The following is a 25,937-nucleotide window of genomic DNA, read 5'->3' as shown; positions in this document are numbered from 1 at the left end:
GCTGATTCCTGTGAGTTTAAAAAGTTCTTTTAAAGAAATGTCTAGAATAGTAGGCAGGAGTGAGAAATTGCCCTCTGGAGCCAGAGGCCAAGAGTCAGATCCTGGCTCTGCCACTTGTTAATCCCAACTGCAGCTGCAGGCACGTTCCTGATGCCCTTTGGGAGATTAGGGTGGTGATGGTCCCTTCCTCTTAGGGTCTCATAGGGTTTCTGTGGAAGCTGAAGGAGAGAACGTACGAAGTGCCTAGAGGGGCCTGCCACACAGGGCCTGGGGATTGTGGCGTGTTTCTACAGTGCTTCTGCATTTTCCTGACTGGGTTTAATCCTGGGCAACAGAAAGCTAAGTTAGAGTTGTTTATGCTAGATTTTGAACTTAGTATCGTCTTGGTTTAAGCAGTGGAGTATTATATTATTTGAGGTTATAGCTTTTCAATGTTTGATTCAGTTCAGTCACTCAGTCATGTCCAACTCTTTGCAACCCCATGTACTGTAGCCCACCAGGCTCCTCCATTCATGGAATTCTCCAGGCAAGAATACTGGAGTGGGTTGCCATGGCCTCCTCCAGGGGATCTGCCTGACCCAGGGATCGAACCCAGGTTTCCTGCATTGCAGGCAGACTCTTTGCAGCTGAGCCACCAGGGAAGCCCCTTCCTTCTTAGAGAATATTGTTCCATTGTTGCAAATGTTTATAAAGAGACACAACTGAACATATATCTGTTAAAAGTCCCTTCATCTCTTAAAGAACTTTGGCTGAGACCAGTTATGCCATTCTGTCCTAAAAGCTCTACAGATTTCTGCTTTAACTAGTTACCTAAAACCTTTTGGTGCTTAATGCAGACTCACTAATGCCATCCTGCTTTCGTTCCTGTCACGTTCTTTCACTCATAAAGCACAGCCTCCAGCGCTTAAACAGAAGGCCGCGAGCGATGTGTGTGTTTCAGTGTGTGCCCGTCTGTGCCCGCACTTCTGCGGGGACGCGGGCAGGCGCTCCTGGCTGATGCTTCATTTGTGCCCCAGCCGCTCGGGGGGACAGACAGTCCAGGGGCCCAAGAGTGTCCGCATGTCTCCTTTTCTCATGATTTGCATTAGAAATGTTTACCTCCAGCTCTTGACAAATACTTATCTCGGTGTGGGGGGAGGGGGCAGCGAATTCCCTTGAGAGTTGCACAGCCCTTGGCAGAGTTCTGTGCTCTGGGCTCAGTGTCCGAACTAAGACATAGCTCACTCCGGATTTCATGGGGAAAAACAGGGCTGCGTCTGCGGGGAGAGAGAAGAGCATTGGAGACAGAAAGGGACAGAGAAGTGATGGTAGAGATATATCAGCCTTGTCCTGGAGGCAGTTTTCCCCAAGATTTGAACTTTCACTGCTGAGAAGAATTCCCCTCGTCTCTTGCGCCCGTCTCAAGGCCCCGGGGTGTGACCTGGACTGTCCTGACCCATCTCTGCATCTAAGCTCGTTGGTTCAGCCCAGGGTCATCCGCTGCTGGCCCTCCCTGGCCGCAGTCTTCACAGAGTCTGCCTCTTCGGGGCGTTGGTCGGGTTCCGTGTTCTCTGTGATGAGACTGGAAGCCGTGCCCAGGGCACATTGCTGAGGTCCTGCGTGCCTCACCGTCACTTACAGCGCACGGTGCTCTGGGCAGCGGTTACCCGTCCTTCTGAACCCAGCAAGGATCTTTGCAAGAAAAGCACCCCTGATCTGAATGTGTCCGAGGGCTCAGCAGGAGTTCAGGGAGTAGGTAGCCAAGGAACAGCCAGTAAGTGAAAGCTCAGGACGCTGGCGGCCCTTCAAAAGTGAGCCCACCCCTTAGTAGGAGCCAAAGTGCCATCACAGCGGTGGAAGTGAAGAGGCTCTGCGTCTCCTGATGCAGATCTTCGGGCTTTCTGTTGATCGCACAGAATGTAAAAGCTGCCAAGGCAGGGGGCTGAGCGTTTTCCATCTTGAGGAGTTGGCCTGCAGTAGACTGGGAGAAAGTACCTTTCCATTCCAGTCACAGAAACTTTACGTGCCATGATAGACATCTTAATTTCTTCTTTTGTAATGTATTTTTTCCCTGTATCTTAGGAATACATTTCCATTCACAATTTAGGTTTAGCTCTTTGTACTCTGACCTCGGAAGTACAGAATGATTCTGCTCATATTAATTAGGGAAAAAAACCATCATCAGCACTTGAGCCCCTGAGGGTTGGGGTACCAGCCCCATGCGCACTGGCCAGCCCGCCATGTCCACGGTCCCTCTGTGTCCAGGACTCCTCTCTGTCTGTGGTTCCTCAACCAACCACAGGTCTCAACCAACCGCAGGTCACGTAGTGCTGAAGTACGTATTGATTGAAAAAAATCCACGTATAAGTGGACCCGTACAGTTCAAACCATGTTATTCAAGGGGCAACTGTATTTCCAACTCATGTTCCAGAGGGCTAATGTTTGTAATATAACAACCATCCTACAAACTAGTAAGAAGAAGATACGAGGAGAGAATTCACAGAAAGTATAGATAAATACATAAAGAAGATGTCAGTGTTCTAGTGAGAGAAATCAACAGTGAAACTACTGGGTTGAATTTCTCACCAGTGGCATTAGCCAGTGTCCCTGAATGGATGCACGTGAGCTTCCGGGCGTCTGGTGCACGTGTAAATTGGTGCAGCGCCTGCAGAGGGCAGCACAGGTATCACCAGAAGGGTAAGTGAACGTAAATAACGCGAGATTCCAGTTTTAAGGCTTTATCCTATAGACGTGTGTTCACTTACGAGGTATGACGTATTACATCATGGTTTATAGCTGCAAAGGGCTGGAAAATGTTGGTCTTATGTTAAATTATGATGCGTCCACGCAGTGGAACACCGTGCTGTCTATAAGAATTGATGAAGGAAAATAGCGTAAAACGCTGTCCCTGCGTCAGAAGGGCCGCGCCCGTGGGGTCCCGGGATCCTGATGAGCTGGGAGGCCTGTGTCCTCATTGTGGAAACCCATTGCTTCCGGGCGCTCGGGCCAGCAGCCACCTGCCCTCTGTGGTCACTCATTAAGGTTCCCACTTCCTCTCATTGTAATTCTGGTCTAGTGTTTTTATATTCGCTACCTGGGCAGGAGACTTGCTACTGTTGAGTAGTCAGCATAACTTTGCTCGTTAACGTGAAGTTTTTGTTTGCGGTTCCCTTTGTTTGCCACTGCCTGTCCCATAAAGATGATTTATTCCAGAGCGCGGAAGGCGAACCTCGCCTTCTTCATTACCGCTCATCTGTTTCAGGGACAGACGTGTGCTTCAGCCCGCCCAGGTGTGTGACGTCCTGAAGGGGGTCATCTTGGTCATCTGCTACTGCATGATGCACTACGTGGACTACTCCATGATGTACCACCTGATCCGGGGGCAGTCGGTCATCAAGCTGTACATCATCTACAACATGCTCGAGGTGAGTCCAGCAGGCCCGGCCCACGGCACACAGCGTCCCGCACAGGACACCCTCCCGCCAACTCTGCCAGTGGCACCTCCAGCCTCGGCTTCGTACCGTCAGGGGTGGCCTTGTGAGAACGCATATTCTGATTTAGAATCCCTCTAACAAGATGGTGCCTGTGCACCCAGGACACGCTAGGGCAGCCAGTCCACAGGGCATCATGTGTCCTCCGGTGGGGACGAGGACGACCGGCCACCTAGACATTTTGGAGTCAGTGCCGCCTTGAGAGTGTAAACTGTCAGATGACAGGGGAGTATTTTCCCGATTCATTGGAAACCCATGTGTGCTTTTTGTTAGAACTTTAAATCTTATGAAGAAATTTTTAGGATTATGTGTTTATTGGCTATAGTAGATTTATATTTTAAATTGCTTTTAAATTTTCACACAGAACAAGTAAACGATTTCCCAGTTTCTCTAAGTATTTAACACTTTTAATACAATATGTCTTCAAAGTACAGTACACTTTAGTCATCCTGTGAAAAATCTGCATTTATGTAAAGAATAAACAGTTATACAAAGTGCAAAATAAAAAGCCACTTTGCTTTATAGGCAGAATCTTAAGTTTTTTTTTTAAATAGTAAACTAACCTGAGTTATATCATTAACCTTTAAGACTCAGTTTGCACTTTTCTGTACTACTTTTTGGGGACACCAGTAAGGTCTCCCTGTCTCTTAGATTCAGTTCAGTTCAGTTTAGTCGCTCAGTCATGTCCAACTCTTTGCAACCCCATGGACTGCAGCATGTCAGGCCTCCCTGTCCATCACCAACTCCTGGCACCTACTCAAACTCAAGTCCATCAAGTTGGTGATGCCATCCAACCATCTCATCCTCTGTCATCCCCTTCTCCTGCCTTCCATCTTTCCCAGCATCAGGGTCTTTTCCAGTGAGTCAGTTCTTCTCATCAGGTGGCCCAAGTATTGGAGTTTCAGCCTCAGCATCAGTCCTTCCAATGAACATTCAGGACTGATCTCCTTTAGGATGGACTGGCTGAATCTCCTTGCAGTCCAAGGGACTCTCAGGAGTCTTCTCCAACACCACAGTTCAAAAGCATCAATTCTTTGGCATCCAGCTTTCTTTGTAGTCCAACACTCACATCTATATGTGACTACTGGGAAAACCATAGCTTTGACTAGATGGACCTTTGTGGGCAAAGTCATGTCTGCAGTGGCTTTTCCTGACGCGTGGTGGACACGTGGGGCTATGTGGGACTGCTGGCCCCTCTGCTCTGCCACTGCCTGGGTGTGATAGGTGGGGACTTCCCATCTCTTCACAAAACCATGCACTCTAGCCATCCTGGTTGCTCCTAAATTCATCGACTGAGATGAGTTGGAACCACACCCCAGCTTCCTGGTGCAGGCTCGTTGCCGCACACCTGCTTTGCTGGGTCAGGTGAGATGCCGGCAGTGGGCTTGCCTGGGTTTGTGAAGCAGAGTAGCCGTCCTGTGCTCCCCTCCCTCCCATCAAAGAAAAGCCCAGGCCTCCTGTCCCCTCTGGCCATGTGGGTAGGTCTCCTTGTCAGGTCCCACTGCCTCCTCCCTGGGGGGATTGCAGCTGACCAGGCTTCTTCCTCCCCGCAAAACTTAAGATAGGTGCCTCCTGTTGTACAACGCCTCCCACAAGCTGCTGCTGTTGCTGTTATCAGGAAGTAGCCAAGCGGGAGGATCCATGAATTGCTGATCCTGGTGGTTTAAATACTCATTCACTCTGTAGACTACAGTTGATGATATAGTTGAAGCGCAGTGAAGCAGAGTCCAAGCTCTAGTCTAGAGATAATGCCCTCCAGTCCTGGTTATCCTGCACATGCGCCCAGCTGCTGAGTGACTGCTCTTCAGCTTGTCATCTGTGAGATGGAGACATTAGAAGAATCACAAGGTTTCCAGGAGACAGAAAATAGAAGGAGCTTAGCACAAGCCAGGCGTCTGGTGGGTGCTCCCTCAATGGTAGCTATCATTTCTTCATTTGGCAAATGTTTAATCAACACTTCCTGGATGCTGAGATCCCAAAGAGCCCCAGGTGGACAAGCCTAGTCCCCTGGCTAATATTCCACAGGTGGGAGAGAGGCAGTGATAAATACCATGATGAAGAGGAACAGGGTGATGCTTTAGAGACCGCAGGAGCCAAAGGTTGGATAGGCCAGGAACGTCCTGTCTCAGAATGTGACATTCCAACTGAATCCTGAATGATAGCCCTCCTTTTTTTCTTTTTTATGTGCTTCTCTTTATTGTACTATATTCATGGAGATCAGTACTTGAAAATGTCTTCCAGGAATAAATTTGCTTATTGTATTCTTATATGATAAACTTCAAACAAATCACAGCTATTGTTACTTACCAATATTAGGTATGAGGAGAATGGGTCAAATCATATATTTGTCCTTAAAAGTTTGAGTCCTGAATTTAAATTCAAAGAGTTAAAACCAGAAGAACTATGATTTTGATGTGTCCTCTCCGTTTTATTTTTATGACTAAGATTTTCCTAGTTATACACATGGCTAGTTAGACAAATTCTAGTTCAGTTAGTACAGCCCTTGGGCGCTCCGCTTGTGTCAGAGAATAAGGAAATGTGAACGATTAAGTAAACAAAGATCCTGTCTCTTCTGGAGCTCATCCCCTCCGGTGTTCGCGTTGCCTCTGAATTTTAATAAGATGTACCGATGGCATAGTAAGAAACGCGTTCCCTTACTTTTTCTCTTTAGGTAGCAGACCGCCTGTTTTCCTCATTTGGGCAAGATATATTAGACGCTCTGTACTGGACAGCGACGGAGCCCAAGGAGCGGAGGAGGGCCCACATCGGGGTGGCCCCCCATTTCTTCATGGCGGTCCTCTATGTCTGTATCCTTTCAGGCTGCTCGGAGACGCACATTTTACATCATCCTGTTCACTTAGCTGTTTCTCAGACTTAGAGAGGGGTGTGTGTGCGTGTGTGTGTGTGTGTATGTGCGTCTGTGTGTATCCTAAAGATTAACATGAAATGTCTACTTTATTTTGAGAAATTGATTATAATCGTCTGTTAGTCCTTGAACAACACAGGGACTAATCCAAGTATAGGGCTTCTCTGGGTGCTCAATGGTAAAGAATCCACCCACCAGCGCAGGAGACAAAGAAAATGCAGGTCTGATCCCTGTGTCAGGAAGATCCCCTGGAGACAGAAATGGCACCCCACTCCAGTACTCTTACCTGGGAAATCCCATGGACAGAGGAGCCTGGCGGGCTACAGTCCATAGGGTTGCAAAGAGTCAGACATGACTTAGCAACCAAATGGCAGCAGCAGCAGTCCGGGTACCAGTTATAAGCAGTCTCTGTATCCGAGGGTTCGGCCAACAACAGACCATTTAACACTGTAGTATTTTACTATTGAAAATCACATGTGTGTAAGTGGACCCATGCAGTTCACACCCATGTTGCTCAGGGGTCAACTCTAAATTAAAGAGTCTCATGTGTGCATGCCCCTTGAAACTGCTAGAAACTGGTTATAAGGAAGGATTTTAGAATAAAGGGGTAGTTATATTTATACATACTTCAAATTTATATAGATCTATATAGCTTTTTCATACTTACATTAGAATTTTATAAAGCTGCCTTTAAACCTATGAATTCTTTGTTATAACCTTCAGCTGAGAATGTATGCAGTTCTTCAATAAAAAATAAATGAAAAATGTATACAGTTCATCTAGAAGTAAAATTTGAAATTAGCTGGGGAGGAATTCTAGAGGTTTTCTTTCCCCCTCCCTCACCTCCATCGAAAAGCTTTTCTTTTGGAGAATAAGTGTTTTACTATGTAACACAGTGTGCACACGTGTGTGTACTATGCATGCCTGTGTGTTTACATGCATGTGCACACTCACACTCGTTTCATATGGGAGCAGGACGGGTTCAAAGGAATGTGTCGCCTGGTTTTTGTTTTGTCCTGTCTTTGAAAGAGCAAGGCTTAAAAGAACTGGGTTAATATCCGGAAAGTTAAGGGACTGTATGGGGAGAATGTCTGTGGTGAGTGAAAGATTGTTTCAGACACAGTGGAGTAAAAAGTTACTGTTCTCATTTAAGCTCTTCCATGGAATTTAAACTCTTCCACAGGCGATATAATTCTGCAGCTCATGAATGTCTTCAGAACTGGCATCTGAAGAAGAATCTTAATTACCAGACATTTCTGACTCCTGCATTCCCCATCCCCCGATGAAAACCAGAGAGGAAACCAGTTCCAGACTGACTCTCACTTTATGTTCTTTTCTGTTTTAGAATGTATATATCTAAGTCTCTTCTTTCAGGATTTACCATAATGTATTCCATTATGTAATAAACTTTTCTGAGATCCCGTTTCCCAGGCATCGTGCCAAATGCCAAAGCTCCAGAAAGAACAAGACGGCTGTCCTCCAGAACTCGCCGTCTAAGTGGTTGGATCGTTTCTGCTTTTGTTTGTTCTGTAGTTTGTTTCATAGGTTTCTTATCCCATCAAATTTGTATCAACTAGGGAAATTGCAAAGATAACTACTTATGTAGGGCATGATTTAGAAAGCATAGTCGTATTTTTCCCCATTTTAAACTTCAGAGATTTTAATAACATTACTGTAAATATAAACTGGAACCAGAATTCAGTTTTCCCCTTGACATCACTTAACTGCCAGTTTTGCACGCCATCCTTATAATGGTTCAAGCAACCACCCTCAACGTGGCTTTTAACTCACACAACAAGTCCCTGCTGACTATCATGATGTCCAATAACGTAAGTATGAGATTCTACTTTACATTTTTGAGGTTGTATGGGTACTTTAACAGCAGTATTCTAGATGGGAGAAAATTGTTTTTTTCCTTAATTGTTATTTATTCTCTGGGAAGTTTAATATATAGCATGTCACTTTTTTAAACTGTGGTAATAATAAAGATGACTTTTGTGTTTTCTCTTTCAGTTTGTCGAAATTAAAGGAAGTGTTTTCAAGAAGTTCGAAAAGAACAATCTTTTTCAAATGTCAAATAGCGGTATGTACAATCAGCTTCTGCTTGAAGCTTTATGCAGAGTTACTGCGTAATTCATTTTGAAACTCTTAATGTCACGTTTCCAACAGGCCACTGTTCCTCTGACTTAAAGCTGTGTTTTCTCTTAACTCTCTCAACATCTTTACCATGTTTTCTGTATTTTGGTTGTCATGATCTTGAGGATGTTTAATATAATCAATAATTACAGACCTTTGCATAGTACTTTACCATACTTTCATACGATGGTGGAGTATGGTGCCACACTTTACTATACTATAGCACAAGGTGCTATACAGATGCCCGTAGTTAGTTAGTATCTTATCTTCCTAACTCAAATTTCTTGGAAGCTGCTGGTATTACTCCATTTTACAGATGTGTAAACTGAAATACAGAGAAAATGATCTGACTCGCTCAAGGTCACCCACTTAGCCACTGAGAGAAGAATTATGATGAAAAGCCTCAGATGGGCTCTTAGGTCTCAGCTTTCTCAGTTAGACTTACTGCCTCCTTCCTAATTCTACAGAGTGTGAGCGCACAAAATTTATCCCAGAAACATCGTCTTAATGTAGTTTTCACAATCAGAACAGCAGTGTCTTGGTTCTTAAGGTGTGGCCCACGGATCCCTGGATAGGAGTCTGCAAAGTCAAGACTGTTCTTGTGAAGATGTCATGTATCTCGTTCACCATGTTGCCATCTGCACCGTGGTGGCAAATGGGGGTGAAAAAGCCACGGAGAGACCACCAGGCGCCCACCGGAATGTCCGGTCCAGTGGCTGCGCTGAGGGCCAGCGTGAGAGGCTGCAGCCTCTCCGGGACCCCTTAGGGGGCTTCCTCCAGCCCCGCACGGTCACCTGCCCTGTCGCCCAGCAGCAGGAACATGGTTTCACGAGAGGACTTGTGCGAGAATGGTTATGGCAACCTTATTCACAGCCCCAACTTAGAAACAACCCAGACCCTCCTGTTCAGAGGAAAGCAGACACGTAAATGCCAGTGTATCTGCACTGCGAACACTGCTCAGCAGGTAGAACCGCTGTGTTTTCGACTGTATAGAGGAGTCGCAAAAGCTTTATGCCGAGTGAAAAGAGGCCAGACATAAATAAGTACATGCTGTGTGATTTCATATTTATGAGGTTTGTGATCATAATTTATGATAATGGAAATCAAACAGTGATTGCCTATGGGGGTGGGGATTGGCTAGGAGGGGGTGTGCAGGAACTTACTGCAATGATGGAACTGTTCGTGTTTTAGTTATGGGAGTGCTGGCAGAGCTTATGCGTTCATCAGAACCCATCAAATTCTACATTTAAAACTTCGCATGTGTGTAATTTTGCCTCTGTGTTAGGCAAGGAAAGTAATGGCACGTGATTATATTGAAGCAGAGGAACGTTTGGAATTACAGGAGATTTGATAGGCAGGGAATAAAAAGAACTCACGAGAAACTTTCGGCCGTTCTGTGGAGCAGGGATAAAACCTTCGACTTCAAAGCTATGAGAGGCAGTACGAGCTTGTGTCTTTCTGTGCAGTGATGCTCTTTCAAACGTGTGCTGCCAAGCTCTGTGAATTTGAAATGGAAGAGGAAGGGGAGAGACAGGAGGGAAGCTGAGATAGGATTTCTTCTTCTGTGGAGGCAACTATAAGACTTTTCACTTGTAGCAGAAATCATGCTGTTTTTAGCCTTATTACTTAATAGCCTGATTTGAATAGGCACTCTTTGTAGAGCTGTAAACTAGGCATGCAAGTCTTTTTAACATTTTAACAGTTTTTAATCTTTATTGTGTGGAGGAGATTGTGAACAATTTTCAACCTTATCACCAATGCTGCTGCTACTGCTGCTGCAAAGTCGCTTCAGTCGTGTCCGACTCTGTGCGACCCTGTAGATGGCAGCCCACCAGGCTCCGCCATCCCTGGGATTCTCCAATATGTTGAGATAATTAATGTCCCCTTTCCTTTCTTTTAGAAACAAGTCCCCAGAATTATAACGTCTTAGCTTAGAAAGATTAGGAATTTAGTATTTCAGTTTTAAGAAAGCTCTGAAAACAATGGCATATTGATCAAGCAATGCATGTGAGTTTAGAAGGAATTCAAGAGTATATTATAGCTTAAAATGGTTGGTAATCACCATGAGAAGTCCTGCCTTTTGTTAGAGGTGGAATACCTCATGTTACAGTACAGTGTGGTCTGCCTTGTGCTGCCTTCTATCTCGCTTCAAGTTTTACAAGAGAGTAACTTTACCTAAGGTAGCCGTAAAGCCCATTCCCACACAAGAAAAAGAAAAATCTCTCCTAGAGAGAGATGCCACGTAGGTGGGATCAAATTCAGTACCTTGCGCAAGTTTAATGTTAAAAACCTGGTTTGGAAACTTTAGAGCAACTTTATCCCTTTCATTTTATTGCCTGACTGCATTTTTCTTTTGGGGACTTGTCCGAGGACACATGAAATAGAGTTTAGTTAATAAAATCCAACTTTTTAACTTTTGGTCCTTTCTTCCACTTCATGTCAGTGTAAGCCCCAGCTGAGTATGGAATCTAGGCCTTTCTGACTTGGGTTCTTAAAATGAAGAGTTTTATATGGTTTTTAACCCACTGACATTGTGAACTGTACATTCAGAAAGATCCTGCAGGCATTACATTGGTGTGAAGTAAGGTTCCAGCTCAGGGTGATTCTGTTTAAGTCTCTTAACATAAGCCTGTGTACCTGCATTCATTTGAATAACTGTTGGAAATAAAATAGTACTTCACATTTAAAATGTGATTGTAAATATATTAAAGCATATCCCTGTTAGTGGTAACTTAGAAAAAGAAGATTAATAATTTGAATATCAAAAATACTTTTAAAGCATTCATCACCAGTGTTTTTAAGTTCCTTAATAACGATTAAGAGAAAACATTCCCATTTTGGTAGAAGTTTCACTTTTTAATTAACGTAAGAGTTCACCCCAAGTCAGACAGATTTATTTCATTCCATTTCCTGATTACCTAGTATCTTAGATGCTGATAAGAAGATAACAGCTTAAAAAGTGAACTGTATTAACTAGCCCTTAGCAGGAATTTAGTTCTTTGCTTTTATTAAATTCATTCAGACTAAGCTCAGAATACTTAGTAATTAATGTGAATATCATCATGAAACCTAATTTTTGGCTTATCTTATTCCCCTAAGTTCCTTTAGTAATGCTGTTGGCTTTGTTAGCTAGCTAAAGGAGTCATCCGGTTGGTTCTTGTGTTCCAGACCTGAAATATTTACCAGATCGGAAGCAGTCTGGGAAGCAGGGGTTTTATGTTACCCAAAGTCTTGTATTTTACTCTCTGTTTCTATTTTTTTCTTCTTTTGTAAAATAAAAACAGTTTCCTTATGTCCCCAAAGACCACTGGAGGAATTTGACTATGTCTGACCAGATTGATGGTTTGAACATTTTTTGAAGTTTGTAGAGAACTGGCATTTCTGTAGGATTATATTGGTGAAAGAAGTAAATGGCTTGCCAGTATAGCACCACCCTATAAATAAAATATTTATTTCACAGACATTAACACTGTAATATAATTTCATCATACTCTGACTCAAAAGAAAATTATTTTGGATACATACTATAATATTATTATTTATATACACTCTACTATTTTTATGTTAAACTTTTTTTCAGATATTAAGGAACGATTCACAAATTATGTGCTTTTGCTAATAGTATGTCTGAGAAACATGGAGCAGTTTTCTTGGAATCCAGGTAAGGAAGTCTTTACAATTATGGTGCCTTTCAATTTTACTCTTGAGTGAAAAATCATTCTCTTCCATGGAATAAAATGAGTACGCAGGAAAGTGCAGGAAACTCCAGAAGGCTTTAGCTGGTCCACTCTTCACATGTAGGATGGGTTGACTGTGCTCTCTATGGGGTGGTAGGAGCTAGACCCCCCGCAGTAGTCTTTGGCCCAGCATGGAACCAGTGATAAAGAACCTGCCTGCCAATGCAGGAGACACAGGTTCAATTCCTGGGTGGGGAAGATCCCCGGAGTAGGAAATGGCAGCCCACTCCATTGTTCTTGCCTGGAGAATCCCATGGACAGAGGAGCCTGGCGGGCCACAGTCCGTGGGGTCGCAGAGTCAGACACGGCTAAGCGCGCACAGTTCCCACGGGCCATGCAGCATGGCTGGAGCCACGCACCCAGTGGCCCTGCTGAGCATTGCAGCGTAGACATTTTTCTCTCTCGCAGACGAGGAAACTGGAACTTGTTAATAGACCATTTCCAGCGTCAGGTAGCCAGTCAGTGGCGGAGCTAAGTGTCGAAAGAGGTCGAGGTGCCCTGGCTAAAGCTCAGCACCACGTGAGACAGGCAGAGACCTCCTTCCCGGTCAGCAGGCAGAGCCCCAGCCCTGCGCCCTCCACCCGCAGCCAGCTGCCCCAGGCCGGGATTGCCGCTGGTCCCTGCCAGCATTTCTGATCTTCCTGCTCTGTGCCCTCGTATATCCTCCTTCAAGGCCTAAGCAGGTTATCCTGATGTCTGCATTTGTTAATCAGGCACTTGGTACTGAGTTCACGTTTTAATAAACATGGTAAAGATGAGCAAATTTGGCAGGTTACCTCTGTATGACGGTGAAATAAAGGATGGATCAGTATCGTTGAATCTTAGTGATGAAAGAGAGAAAAACAGTTCAGTTGACTTTAGCACCTTGTCCTCCTGGTTACCCACTGTCACACCGAGGCAGCACCAGAGGCTTAGACGGAGCTTCCTCACTCACCATCCCACATCGTCCTGTGGCTCTCCTGGCTTCAGGGAGAAGCTGGGCTCCGCTAACCCCGGCACCCGCCTCAAGGCTTCCTCTGTACCCAGCACGGAGTAAGCACTTGTTGAATGACTTAGCCTTCATCCTGAAAAGATAGGACTCTTCCTGATAATTAATTCTATGCTGCTTCTCTCTCCATTATCACTTGTTGGAAATGCTCTAGTTTTGCCCCATGGAGAGTGCACTTTCTTCTGGTAGCCTGTGATAGGATGTTAGGATTCTGTTCAAATTACGAGATGTAATCGTCTCTCTTCTCCCCTACTTTATAGATCATCTCTGGGTGTTATTTCCAGATGTCTGTATGGTGGTCGCATCAGAAATTGCTGTGGATATTGTAAAACATGCTTTTATCACAAAGTTCAATGACATCACGGCAGATGTATGTATTTTAGTAGGCAATTCAATGTTTGGTGTTGACTTCTGATTAAGTATCATAAGGTTGTAGGATAGCAAGTTAAATTTACTGAATTTATGAATACGGTAGAAAAGAACTACATTTTTAAAGTTAGAATTATAATTTTAAATTTCTAAAAATGATTTTGCTGCCAAAAGTACATTTTTTCAATATTAAATAGTTCTGCTTCTGTACTTTTGGATAGAGGTATAGACTGATCAGTAGTTGAAATCAGGGTGTCACTAAAACCATTATAAACTGTTAATACCATCATAACCTGTCTTGTTAAACTTTTAAAAGTCACATTGTTCCTATTTAAAACATTAGATACGAAAACTTCTATCTTTGACTAGATTGTTTAGTATTTTATATTTTAAAGTTGATTTTCTTTTCTCTTGTGATTATTAATAGGTTTTTGGTAAGTCCTAGAAGACAAACACCGTATATTTTTCTACTGAAAACATTTGTTGGAACTTTGAGCAATTTGCTTTGTCACAGCCAGGCATTTTGTAGCGTTTCCAAAAATAGAAATGTGGCTGTAGGCTTGATGTAAACAAAATGAGGCCTACTCGCTGAGCCATCCCACCAGTCGAGTTTTCAAGAGCAATGCTCATTCCTCCCCCAGGCCCAAAATGAATGGTAATTCACCAATATCTCAATTTGGTTTGGGTTGTGCATGCTTATTGTCATATTTTAAAAGGCAAAGACTTAAAATGCAATGCAGTGCAGCTGCTACAATCGATGATGGGATTATGGCATTTCTGAATGTTTTAATATCCTTGAATAAAAGATGATCACGCAGTTTCTGGCAAAGGCCGGATACGACAATTTCACCCTTTACTCTCTTGGCTTCCTTTTCATGGGACATTTTCTCAGCAGCGCAAGTCAAAACTAATAGCCTTGATTCAAATATTTAGTGTTTTGTAGTGGAAATGACAGTTTACAAGTGCTTTCAGGACTACTGTGTTCTCCAACTCAGCTTAATATCATACTTAGCATTCACTCTTCTAAGAAGACATCATTATCATTAGACGTACAGTAATAATTTTTAAAACTGTTCATTTAATTTAAATTTTCAGAATTATTTTCCGTGCCTTGCACTACTTAAAATAGCCACTCTTCCTAAAAGTCTAAACTGTCAACAACCATAATCATTAAATATTTATCCTTCTTTAAAGGAAACCTTTAAAAGGCCTTGAACCTATCAAGGGGAATTGAGGCTCTTTTTCACTCTTATTGTAGGTGAACAAATAGGGAAAAACTACCCAGAGGTCACTTGGTTATTAGCACCTCCTTCCTGGCTAGATATTGAACATTTTATCTACAAAGTAAATCTTTCCATGTTCTGTATTTGCACTGTATTACTTAATACCTCATTCTTGTCTTTAGGTTTACAGTGAATATAGAGCCAGCCTTGCTTTTGACCTTGTTAGCAGTCGACAGAAAAATGTAAGCATTATATATATATATATAAAAGGCATAATCTGAAGTGAACAATGGTTTAATTAATTAATAATTAATTTTTTGAACAATAGTTTAATGTAGCATGGGATATTAATTACAGGAAAGCTAGGTAAACTACCTTATTTCTGTTCTTGACACTAAATGTTTACAAAATAATAAAAATAATGCTAATACTTATTACATAGGGTACGATTTCTACAGCATTGTAACAGTTATGCAACTTTGTATTTTAAACTTCTTATGAACATTTAGATCACTTCATTGTTTTACTAAATTTCAGTATAGGTACTAGGGTCTCTTCTTACTCACAGTCTCACCTGTTGAGAATATTTGCTGGTGATGAGTGAATTGTACTTTTTTTTTTTAAGTTTGAAACATTTATTATTTTAATTAAGATAACAATAAGAAACATTACATGTGAGCACAGACAGCATTCCTGTACCTGATTTTTCTGATGAATTCTGCTTTTTAACTGCTTATTAAATCCCATAAATCCCTTTCTCTTCTCTCTGTCCAGGCGTATACTGACTATAGTGACTCCGTGGCCCGGAGAATGGGGTTCATTCCGCTCCCACTGGCTGTTTTAGTAAGTCCATATGCTTTTTATGATGAGATGACCGTCATTAAAGAATATAAATAAATGGATTATCAATCAGTTTGTTCTAAAATGACTTGATAGTAAAATTAAAGGTCCATGACTTAGAAGGAAATTTTGTTTTAAATTATAATATTTCCCTTTTGGATTTTGAGCCATTTAATGGATAAAAGATGTTAAGGCATATTTTACATGATAGCTTTCCTAACAATGAGAATATTCATTTTTGCTTATTCATTTGGCAGTGATTTTTCTTTTTGAATGGAAATACCTAGTGATAGGCGTTGAGTGGCCACTGTAACACATATTGGTGGAAGTATAAGTTGATCCAACATTTCTAAAGAGCCCTGTGACCAGTATTATGCTTTGATGAAGTAATTCCAGTTCTAGGAATTTCTCCTAAGAAAACAGTCATGAAAGTCAAATGGTGATTTATAGGAAAGGTTATGCACTGCAGTAGCATTTATAGTAGTAAAAATTTGGCAACAGATGAAATAGATTAAGTAAATACAGTATGCTCAAATGAAAAAGTATTCTGTATTCATTATAAGTACTACTTCTTAAATTTTTTTCCAAAGTTTTTACAAGGGAATTTTCTGCTGTTATACACAGGAAATATCATATATATTTTTAAATAATGGCACTGAAACTCGATTAAAAATATTAGTCATCAACTTCTGATATTTTAATGAATTGCTCAGAACAGCCTTGCAAATAGTTACTGTAATATTTAATTAGGGCTCTAATAATGTTAATTATGAAGATTTTGCTGGCTGCACTTATATTTTGTTGCATTCCTTTTTGGCTAACTTCTCACATCAAAACAAATGCAGCTGTCTTTTCATTGAAGGACATCTGAAGTTTTCCAAAGACGCAAAGTCTCATGGAAATGAAGAGATGTATAAAGACGTTTTGGTCATACTAACTGTATTTTTTACCAGCTTGCCTAACTTTTTTTTAGAGGATGAATGATTAATAGATTTAATGTTATTTAAACTTCAGCAGGACTCCCCAGATAAACACTTCTAAATGTTTTCAGTTGTGTTAGTACCTTGTTTTTATTATGTACAAATATGGCTTTCTTTTGCTTAGTGAAAGGAACACCTAGAATTTTGGAAAAACAAAAAATTCTGAAGAGTGAAATTATTTGTTAATGGTTTAAGAGATTGATAAAATAGAATTTAAGATTTTTCCTATGTTTTCTGCAACTGGAAAAAGGATACATACAGTGTGAGAATAAACCTAGGCTGCTTTTTTTTTTTAAGGATTAGTTAAGTGGCTGGATTAAAATGTGGCCCTGCTTTGCCAAATAGTAATTTGTCTAGTAACTTATTTACCAAAAAGTTCTGATCATAATTAGTATGAATTTTTAAAATTAATATCTTTAGATTTTTCATCAATCTTTATTTTTTAAGTGAGTCTTTATGGTTGTTATATTAGAAGATTTAAGTTTAGTTAATACTTGATTAGCAGAACACTTCTGGGAAATCTCCTGTAGTTTCAAAGGAGATTATGGAGCTACGTGCAGACCCGGGAGATTTTCTTCTGCACTGTTTTTCTCACTGAGCACCAGAGTGACAGCAGAGCTTTGGCAGAAATCTAGGGCCCCTGAGGAATAAACTGAGGCCTCAGTAACCAAGCCAATTCCTGCATTAAGGCCAAGAGTTGCAGTGTTTCCTTGTAAATGTTACTTTGAGTCCTAGAATGAGTTCATATCCAAGAAAAGTAGATCATATTAAGGTCTCAGGGAAATTAGACTTGGGACATACGTATCTTAAAGTTACCTAATAATATACTGGGTAAAAACGAAGTCATTGAAAGCTCCATTTGCTTTTCATATTTCTGAACAAAATTCTAGAACCATATTACTTTCTGTCACAAATGTTTGATGGCAGGTCATTTCCCCGTTAGAGACTGAGACAGACGTTTTATTAAATATATGTGACAGTTCATTCTGTCTAGCTCCTCCCAGTTGCTCTTTTATTAAAAGCATTTTAAAAATATCATTTGAAATGTTCTTGTGTTATTTATTTAATGGAGACTCTTCCATTTGAGGATGACGTTACTGGATAAGGTTGGTTATTTTCCCTGATTTTCTGTTTTCACGTAGCAGTCCCCACGTACCCTAATATATGGGTACATTAAGCTGAACCTATAACATGTGTAAATGCTTTTCAGTGACAGATCCCATCAGATTTATTCAGCAAATGTCCAGAGATAGTGCTGTTACTCTTATGTTTTTGTGAGATAAGTAAGAAAATATAAGATCCCCTGGAGGAGGGCATGGCAGCCCACTCCAGTATTCTTGCCTGGAGAATCCCATGGACAGAGGAGCCCAGCAGGCAACAGTCCATAGCATGCAAAGAGTCAGACACGACTGAAGCAACTTAGCAGCCGTAACTCTCCAAAAGAGAAATTTTCTGGCCTTTAAGTAATTAGTTTCATGATAGTATTTAGTTTTGTTAAACAGTACACGCCTCCTGAGGGTTCCCCTTTCTCTCTCGCTCAGCAAGTCCTCGGGGCTCTTAGGGAGTCAGAGAACAAAGGACGGGAAGAGCAGGGAAGAGGGAGACGCCGCCAAGCGCTTCCAGCCCCGTGCGGGCGCGTGCAGCAAGATGAATCCGTCTATGTGTTCCACAACAGTTTTTATTTTTAAACTTAACTAATTTGCATCTCTGTTAAGTACAGGCAAACATGATAGTCACGAGCTAGGTGCAGTGTCTGACTTTAGAGTCAGCCGTTGAATTTGGCATTAGCGGGCATTTTAGATTTGCCCAAAGAATCTAAATCTACCATAAAAGGTTCCACAAGCAGCCAGGTTCTGATGTGAATCGACACGTCCTAGAACTGCTTTCTTGGGTTTAGACAGAGGCCACAGGAAGGTGCCCAGAGTGTTAAAGTCGGCGTGGAGAAACCTTCTTTTAAATATTATCCGATAACTCTGTTGTGTTTTGTTTATGTGATTCGTTGTTTCGGTTTGTTTCTGGCTAGCTCATCAGAGTGGTGACGAGTTCAGTTAAGGTGCAAGGAATCCTGTCTTATGCCTGTGTCATCCTCTTCTATTTGGGGTAAGATGAACTGTTCTTTAATACGTTTCTGGCTATACAGTAAAGTGTAGCTGCAAAGTGCTTCCCAGGTGGCGCTGGTGGTAAAGAACCTGCCTGCCAGTGCAGGAGACGTAAAGTGATGCGGGTTTGATCCCTGAGTCGGGAAGATTCCCCTGGAGGAGGGCATGGGCCACTGCAGTATTCTTGCCTGGAGAATCCCATGGACAGAGGAACCTGGCAGGCCACAGTCCTTAGGGTCGCACAGAGTCGGACACGACTGAAGTGACTTCACACACACACACACACACACACACACACACAAGTGCACAATGTGGTAGAAGTTAACAGCAACCAGGTCACAGCTGTCCTGGGATCTCCCTTGACAGCGTGTGTCCCCAGATGTATTTGTGACTCAGTTAAATTCTGGCTAAATTAAATATGCTATCTGGCAGAAGTATTGATGGCACTTTAGATTGTATTTTAATCTTTTAATGAAATCACTTACTTACAGTCCTCCTTATTTAAGGCTTAAGTTTCACCCATGTTTTCTTTTTATGATAAAATTTGCCATTACAATCAAATGTTGTTCTGTGTTTTAAAAAATGTTTTTTTCGACTATGTTTGCCACACTAATTATTAAGCACACTCTAGCCCTTGTCAGACAGTAAAGAATCTGCCTGTAATACTTGAGATAATAATGGGTTCAATCCCTGGGTTGGGAAGATCCCCTGAAGAAGGAAATGGCAACCCACTCTAGTATTCTCGCCTGGGAAATCCCATGGACAGAGAAGCTACAGTCCATGGGATCACGAAGAGTCAGATACCACTGAGCACACGTGCGCGCGCGCGCGCGTACACACACACACACACACACACACACACACACACACATATCAATGTGAAGAGTTTTCTGTTTTTGTTTTTTCAGAATTTTTACCAAATTTATTTCAAATGCCTAAAAATATTATGTACCTTTTGGCCCAGAAATCCCACTTCTGTAATAATAGAAGCAGCATGTTAGAAGTAACCTAAGTAACCCAAAATTGAAGGCTTTGGGGGGCTCTGTTATATGATGGCCAGCACAGTGAAGTTTTGTGATCCCGTCACGGTCAGCTCACTGAGGAGCACCGGTGGGTCGGGAGAATGTTCCGGATGTATTGTCATTTACAGCAGTGGTGGTCATACAGCAGAACTGGTTGGCATTTCTGTGTGCCCAGCACTATTCTGCAGAGAAGGCAATGGCAGCCCACTCCAGTGTTCTTGCCTGGAGAATCCCAGGGACGGGGGAGCCTGGTGGGCTGCCGTCTGTGGGGTCGCAGAGTCAGACATGACTGAAGCGACTTAGCAGCAGCAGCAGCGTTCCAAGCGTCTTACCGAAATCACCCCTTTATGGATTAACTTGTTAGGAAATTCACTGAGATCCACACAGTCCTGAGCAGTGGAGTCAGGACTTGAACCCACACGCTCAGCCCCCAGAGTCTCTGCTCCGGCTGTAAGCGCCAATCCCCCACCACCTTCTTAAGGACACCCGGTTTCTGGAGAGTGAGAGGTAGAAATAGATATCTGTTCAGAGCACAGATGACTGCAGGTTCGTACTCCAGATGTCGTGTGGTCTGCACTGCAGTGGGGTGCTCTAAGTTTTGTTGTTGGTTTCCATCTGCGTTTGCTAAATGTCTTTGTTTTGTAGTAAGACAGTCCATGTTAGACAATTTAGCACCAGGTAAGACTTCTAAGTATAATTTGTTCTTATAATGAAACCAAGGAGTTTTTTCAAAAATGCTTCCCTGGGGTAAAGAAGCCTCCAGAAACTCAGGGTTTGCATGAGGAACTGGTCCTGTGGCCCCCGGGTGGTCCTCCATCCCTTCATCTCCCCTTCTCACCAGCCGAGCTGGGGGTGGCTGGGCCCCATGTGCAGAGACGGACCCCAGCACGTGGTGGTTTCTTCCTGGTTTTAGGTTGATCTCCCTGAAAGTTCTGAACAGCATTGTCCTGCTGGGGAAGTCCTGCCAGTACGTGAAGGAGGCCAAAATGGAAGATAAGTTGTTTAACCCTCCCCCGGCCAGCGCTCCCGGCAAACCGTCCAGTAAATCACAAAACAAGTGTAAATCCTCCCAAGGTGGGTTTGGCTCTCTGTTATCACCTCTGTGAATCATTACCTAAAGAACCAGTTGTCTGAACTCTCCATGATAAAAAATCACCGTTGAGCAGCACTTTAAAGACCAGATTTTGCTTTGCTCAGCTGTGGATTTCTAGCGTTTATGCTGAGATCTCATCGCAGGCGCCCCTGGGGAAGAGCTCCGAGCCTTTTCTGTTTGTCCCTTGTGCAGTCGGTGGTCGTTGGGCACCTGGTACCTTGCGGGCCCAGGGATAGCTGGGCTGCAGACAAGACGGTCAGGGGGAGAGCAGGTGGGTGTGCACCGTGTCGTCGGGGACAGAGAAGCAGGCTTGCGGGAGGACAGGTGGGTGTGCACCGTGTCGTCAGGGAGAGGGAAGCAGGCTTGCGGGAGGACACGTTGGGTGGGGCTTCCCAGCTGTGAGGGCCTGGGGTGCAGGCTGCACATGCAGAGGCTTCAGGCAGGGACAGCAACAGCCAAGGAGGCCAGAGGGCCCCGACCCCAGGGGAGAGGGACTGGGGGGTCTGAGAGCCCTGACCCCAGGGGAGAGGGACCGGGGGTGGAGGGTGCTGAAAGCCCCGACCCCAGGGGAGAGGGACGAGGCGGGGCCGAGGGCCCCAACCCCGGGGGAAAGGGACTGGGTGGGGGAGTGGGGTGGCAAGAGGCTGCCCAGGGCTCCTGTGGCTCTCGTGAGCGCCTCGGCTTCTGCCGCGTGGGAAGGGGCCGTTGGAGAGAGGGGGGCCGGGATACAGGGTCACTCTCAGTCTCTGTGGGAAATAGACTCGGGAAGGTGAGCCCAGGAGTGGAGGCCAGCGGGGAAACGCCCAGCTCGGCGCACAGGTCACCGTGGGAACGGCGGGAGAACAGACTCCAGGTGCATCACCAGGAGCACAGGGCTTGCTGGTGAGGTCATGCCCTGGAGAGAGCACTTAAGGATGGTCCCAGGATTTCTGGCCTGGAAGATTTGCAAGAATGACTGGGGCTTAATTGTTGTCAGTGGACGGCAGTTCCACGTCCACATGAGTATTTATTCAGATGACTTTCAGTTTAAACGATTTACTCTTCCGTGCCTGTGCCAGGCGGTATATGAGACACTGGAGCTACAGAGGTAAATAAATCAAGCTTTGGGACCTCACAGACTGACAGAGGAGACAGCAAGAGAGGCTGATCCAGATCGGAGAGCAGTGGGGTTATAGAGGGGACGGGAGGAGGGGGTCCTTCCTGGAGCTGGTGAGGCCTGAACTGAATCCCAAAGTGCGAGAAGGAATAGGACCTGGTGTGCGGGTGGAGCTCGTCAGGAAGGGGACCTGCGGGGGTCCACAGTGAGGCGGCAGAGCAGAGACACGGGTCAGTGCCCGAGCGCGGCATGTGCCCATGAAGGGGCAGGAGGTGAGCCCGCAGGTGGGGCCGCGACAGGGCGGAGGGGTGCCAAGCGCGGCGCCGTGCTCCTTTCTCCATCGTGGCCCTGTGTGTGTCCACGCCCGTCCAGTCCTCTGTCTTAACCAGGCACCATTTGTGGGGTGTCACTCTTAGCCCGATGACGCTGCTCAGGTAAGGGCTGCATGTACGATTCAGAGATGGGTGGGTCCAGGCCCCCAGACTCTGGATCCCCATGGCCGTTTGGGGTTTTGTTCATTGGTGTGTTTTTAATCTCCGATCTGAACTTCCTGGAGGTAAAATGCCGACTCTAACTACCGTGACCACACACGAGAGGCGGAGTGGTCTCGAGTCTGCTCAGCCCTGCTGTCCTGGGTGGGCGTCAGTGTTCAGGTCCGCAGCAGTCTTCTTAGGGCCTGCTTGTGTAGGAAGACGCTGCGACACAGGAGTCCTGATTTTCCCCACATCCGCTAACAGTGCCATTTTTGGGCCATAGTCCACATTACACTGTCATATACAATCTTGGATGAGAAAACGGAAATAGTATAGCCTCTTGAGTTTCACTGTAAGCTATAGGGTTTATACAGCATGCTGTTAATATTAGGCTATGATTTGCTTTATCCGAAAGCACGGACAGTCGACCCTTTTTTTTCAGTCCCACTGTATCGGAAAGCTTGTGGTTATGGTAGGCTGGCAGGACACCCTTTTCTGATTGAACGGATCTGTTTTTCCGCAGAAGAAACCCTGTCTGCCTCAGTCACCAGCCAGCCCACTCATCAGAAAGAAAATGCTATCCCGCTGCTTGTGACGAGCAGCTCTGATCAGCTTCTGACCACCCCAGATGGCGACGAGAAGGACATAACACAGGAGAACTCGGAACTGAAACACAGGTCCTCAAAGAAAGATCTGTTAGAGGTAGACAGGTTCACAATTTGTGGAAATCGAATTGACTGAATTCCGGAGCTCCGGGTGCCAAAGACGCAGTCCCGGGGCCCCAGAGGTGGTGCCCCCTGGACGGACAGATGCTGAAGACGGCACTTAAATATTTATTTAAGAACTTAACTTATTGACGGAAAGCAAATCTTAGTGTCCTTCTTCTGGTCACGTGGTCTGGCTGAAAGTCAGGTCACACAAGGCAGCCAGCAGTGACCTCCAGCCTCGAGCCCTTGGACAGATGGATGGCTCAGGAAGGGTCCCTCCTGCTTGGAGAAGCCGCAGAGTCACCTTGGGGCCCGCGGGAGCGACCCCACCACCCCCTCCGCTCCGTCACTCTGTGCTTCCAGAGGGTGGGATTCCACCTCGAGTCTTCCTTGGCGTCGGGATGCGCTGGAGACGGTGGAGTTCTCACACGATGCTCCATTTCCAGCCTCATTCTGTTCCCACAGTTTTCAAACTTCATCTGCCAAAGCATTAAAAAAAAAAGATAATGATAATTAAACTTAAGATAAATGTTCTTACCACCAGAATACTCTTCGAAAATGTATCTGAATTAATCAGAATAAAAAGCTACCTTAAATGAGACATGATGGATAGTAGCATTTTATAGAGGGAAAGAAAAACAAACCCTTAAGCCAGTTTATTTAAAAAATATGAATGAATGAAGGTTTGCATCACAGAAAATGTTTCCTAATTTTTCAGCTTTACTCTTTACAGCCAAACATGAGCTGTGTATTGTGTAATTGCAGTGGATAAAATAGGAATTCCCCGACAGAAAGGCACTTTTATACTGAGAAAAGCAGAGCAGTATTCATTTTCAGGTAGAGTTAACTGATTTCCCTTTCAAATTGATTGCTTCTTAAGTTGTTACCATTAAAAAGGTTTGGTGTTAAACAGGCTGAGGAACCATCAGAGGACAAAATTCAAAGATATCCACTTAACTGGGTTTTTCAAGTCCCAGTTTTAAAGTCAGCCTTGTGTGGGTGGGGCATCATCTTGCTCGGGCTCCTAGAAAGAACTGGTCTGCCCGTCTGTCTCTCTGTCTCTGTGCCCACACCTGGCCCGGATCTGTGCTCTGGAGGTGGGCAGGCTGTGTGGGGAAAAGGAAAGGAGGCGTTTGGGGTGTGCGGGTGGCCGTCTCGGTGTGGACAGGGGCTTGTGTGGGGAGCAGCCAAACGGTGCTTCTTGGTTTTGTTTGAGATCAAGATTCCATTTCTGTTTAATTACCAGTCTATGGCCCACATCACAGGACAAGTTCTTTTCCACCACATTTTATCTTGAGGAGCCTTTCTGCATTTTTATAAAGATTTTCCAGGGTCTAATTTCAGAATGTCCGGATGTTGCCTTTAACTGTTAACTTCGTTTGATGTTTTCATTTGAAGTTCAGCTCCTGTGCTGATATTCCCCGCATGTGGTACGGCAGAAGGTAAATTTTAGCTCATTTGTCTTATCTCCTGGGTGAAACATAAAGTAGGCTTTAATGCTTTGACTCGTTCCTCTGAAAAATAAAAACAAATTTTAATGTTGCATTAAAGCTAAAGGAATCTGAAGATGATTGTTCACATAAGAAAGAAACAGGAAATAATACAGAAATGCTTTTGGGAAACTAGGAAGTACTTTAAGTTAAAAATGAAAGACTTGAAATTGCTTTGTGTATGTTTCAGTGAAGGCCCATATTAGAATTATTATTGTGTTATTGTTTTTCCACCTTCTCTTCACCACCATAAGGAATAGTGTCCACGAGGAATGGAAATAGCTTGGGGAAACCTTTGCCAAACAAAGTCCTGATCAGAACAAAAATATGATGTGGGTATATCTTTCAGTTCAGCTTGAATGATTCTGTAACTATGCTGTCATTTTGGGAAGTTTTTTTTTTTTTTTTTGCAGAATATATTGGGAGTTTGGACTGATGTTCATTTCCTCTGTTAAAATGGCATTCAGTACTAATTTTATAAGTGCATCTTGTGTGAAACTCAATAAATTCGATTTTATAATCTTTTTTTAAAACGGCCACTGAATTTATTTTAATTATATTGACTGCTATATTTGGTGGAGTGAATTTCCCACTCTGTAAGAATTTCCTTCCAATTCACAAGTGACAGGACTGTCTAATTTGAATTACTCTTTTGGTTTTAATGGGAGAAAAATGTTTGATTTCTTACCTTTGGAGAGAGAGATAATTAGAAAGTGTTCCGTCAGAAATGTTCCTACCATCCCTGGTCACTCAACAGCATTGTGTGCTCAGCTGCTAAGTCATGTCTGACTCCTTGCGACCCCATGGACTGTAGCCCACCAGACTCCTCTGTCCATGGGATTTCCCAGGCAACAATACTGGAGTGGGTTGCCATTTCCTTCTCCAGGGGATCTTTCCCACCCAGGGATCGAACCTGCTCAATAGTGCTTGTTGTCCACCAGCATCTTCTGTGGCTAAGCAGAATTGTAGCTGGGCACCTGCCTGCTTCAAGGGGGACTGCTTTCCTGGGCCCTTCTTGCTGTTATGAATACATGGGGTCAAATGACAAATTCTCACCAGGAGCTGGAAGCTGAAGGGTATGTGTCATCATGGGTCTCCTCCAGCTCTCCGCTTCCCACCAGCTGGAACCCGGAGGTGTACCTTCGCCCTGTATAGGAAGAGTAGATCATGAGAACAGCCTAAAAGCACAGAGGACTGGAAAGAAAGGGCGTCAGTATATCAAAAGAGTCTCAGAGCCGCGATCATCTGGCAAACGGTGCCACGCACACACGTGATGGCTGCAAATACTCCAGTGTTAGGTGGGAGCAGACACCTCTGATGCTTTAGATTAGGCTTAATCTGATTAAGG

General features: G+C 43.9%; 1 protein-coding gene across 3 annotated transcripts in view; it reads left to right on the top strand.

The window, feature by feature from the left end:
* The window catches only part of TAPT1 (transmembrane anterior posterior transformation 1), a 62,201-nt gene extending 37,079 nt beyond the window's left edge, over window positions 1-25,122 (top strand). The window contains exons 4-15 of one of the 3 annotated variants that reach the window (XR_009494970.1): window positions 3,242-3,404; window positions 6,142-6,277; window positions 8,068-8,165; window positions 8,350-8,419; window positions 12,053-12,133; window positions 13,458-13,567; window positions 14,972-15,031; window positions 15,564-15,632; window positions 18,633-18,709; window positions 20,644-20,804; window positions 21,016-21,147; window positions 22,916-23,051. Coding sequence is in view for 2 of the 3 variants with exons in the window: in XM_024993653.2 (XP_024849421.2) it covers window positions 3,242-3,404; window positions 6,142-6,277; window positions 8,068-8,165; window positions 8,350-8,419; window positions 12,053-12,133; window positions 13,458-13,567; window positions 14,972-15,031; window positions 15,564-15,632; window positions 18,633-18,709; window positions 20,644-20,804; window positions 22,916-23,133 (1,243 nt within the window). In the remaining variant the exon portion in view is untranslated. Of the gene's footprint in view, window positions 1-3,241; window positions 3,405-6,141; window positions 6,278-8,067; window positions 8,166-8,349; window positions 8,420-12,052; window positions 12,134-13,457; window positions 13,568-14,971; window positions 15,032-15,563; window positions 15,633-18,632; window positions 18,710-20,643; window positions 20,805-21,015; window positions 21,148-22,915 lie in introns of all 3 variants that reach the window. The other 2 variants (XM_024993653.2, XM_059887825.1) reach the window with 2 other exon arrangements.
* The last annotated feature ends 815 nt before the right edge of the window (window positions 25,123-25,937 follow it).

The sequence above is a fragment of the Bos taurus genome, chromosome 6 (assembly GCF_002263795.3).
Source record: "Bos taurus isolate L1 Dominette 01449 registration number 42190680 breed Hereford chromosome 6, ARS-UCD2.0, whole genome shotgun sequence".
Classification (NCBI taxonomy): domain Eukaryota; kingdom Metazoa; phylum Chordata; class Mammalia; order Artiodactyla; family Bovidae; genus Bos; species Bos taurus.
Note: the sequence above shows the minus strand (reverse complement) of the source record. Positions and strands in the feature narration are given on the sequence as shown.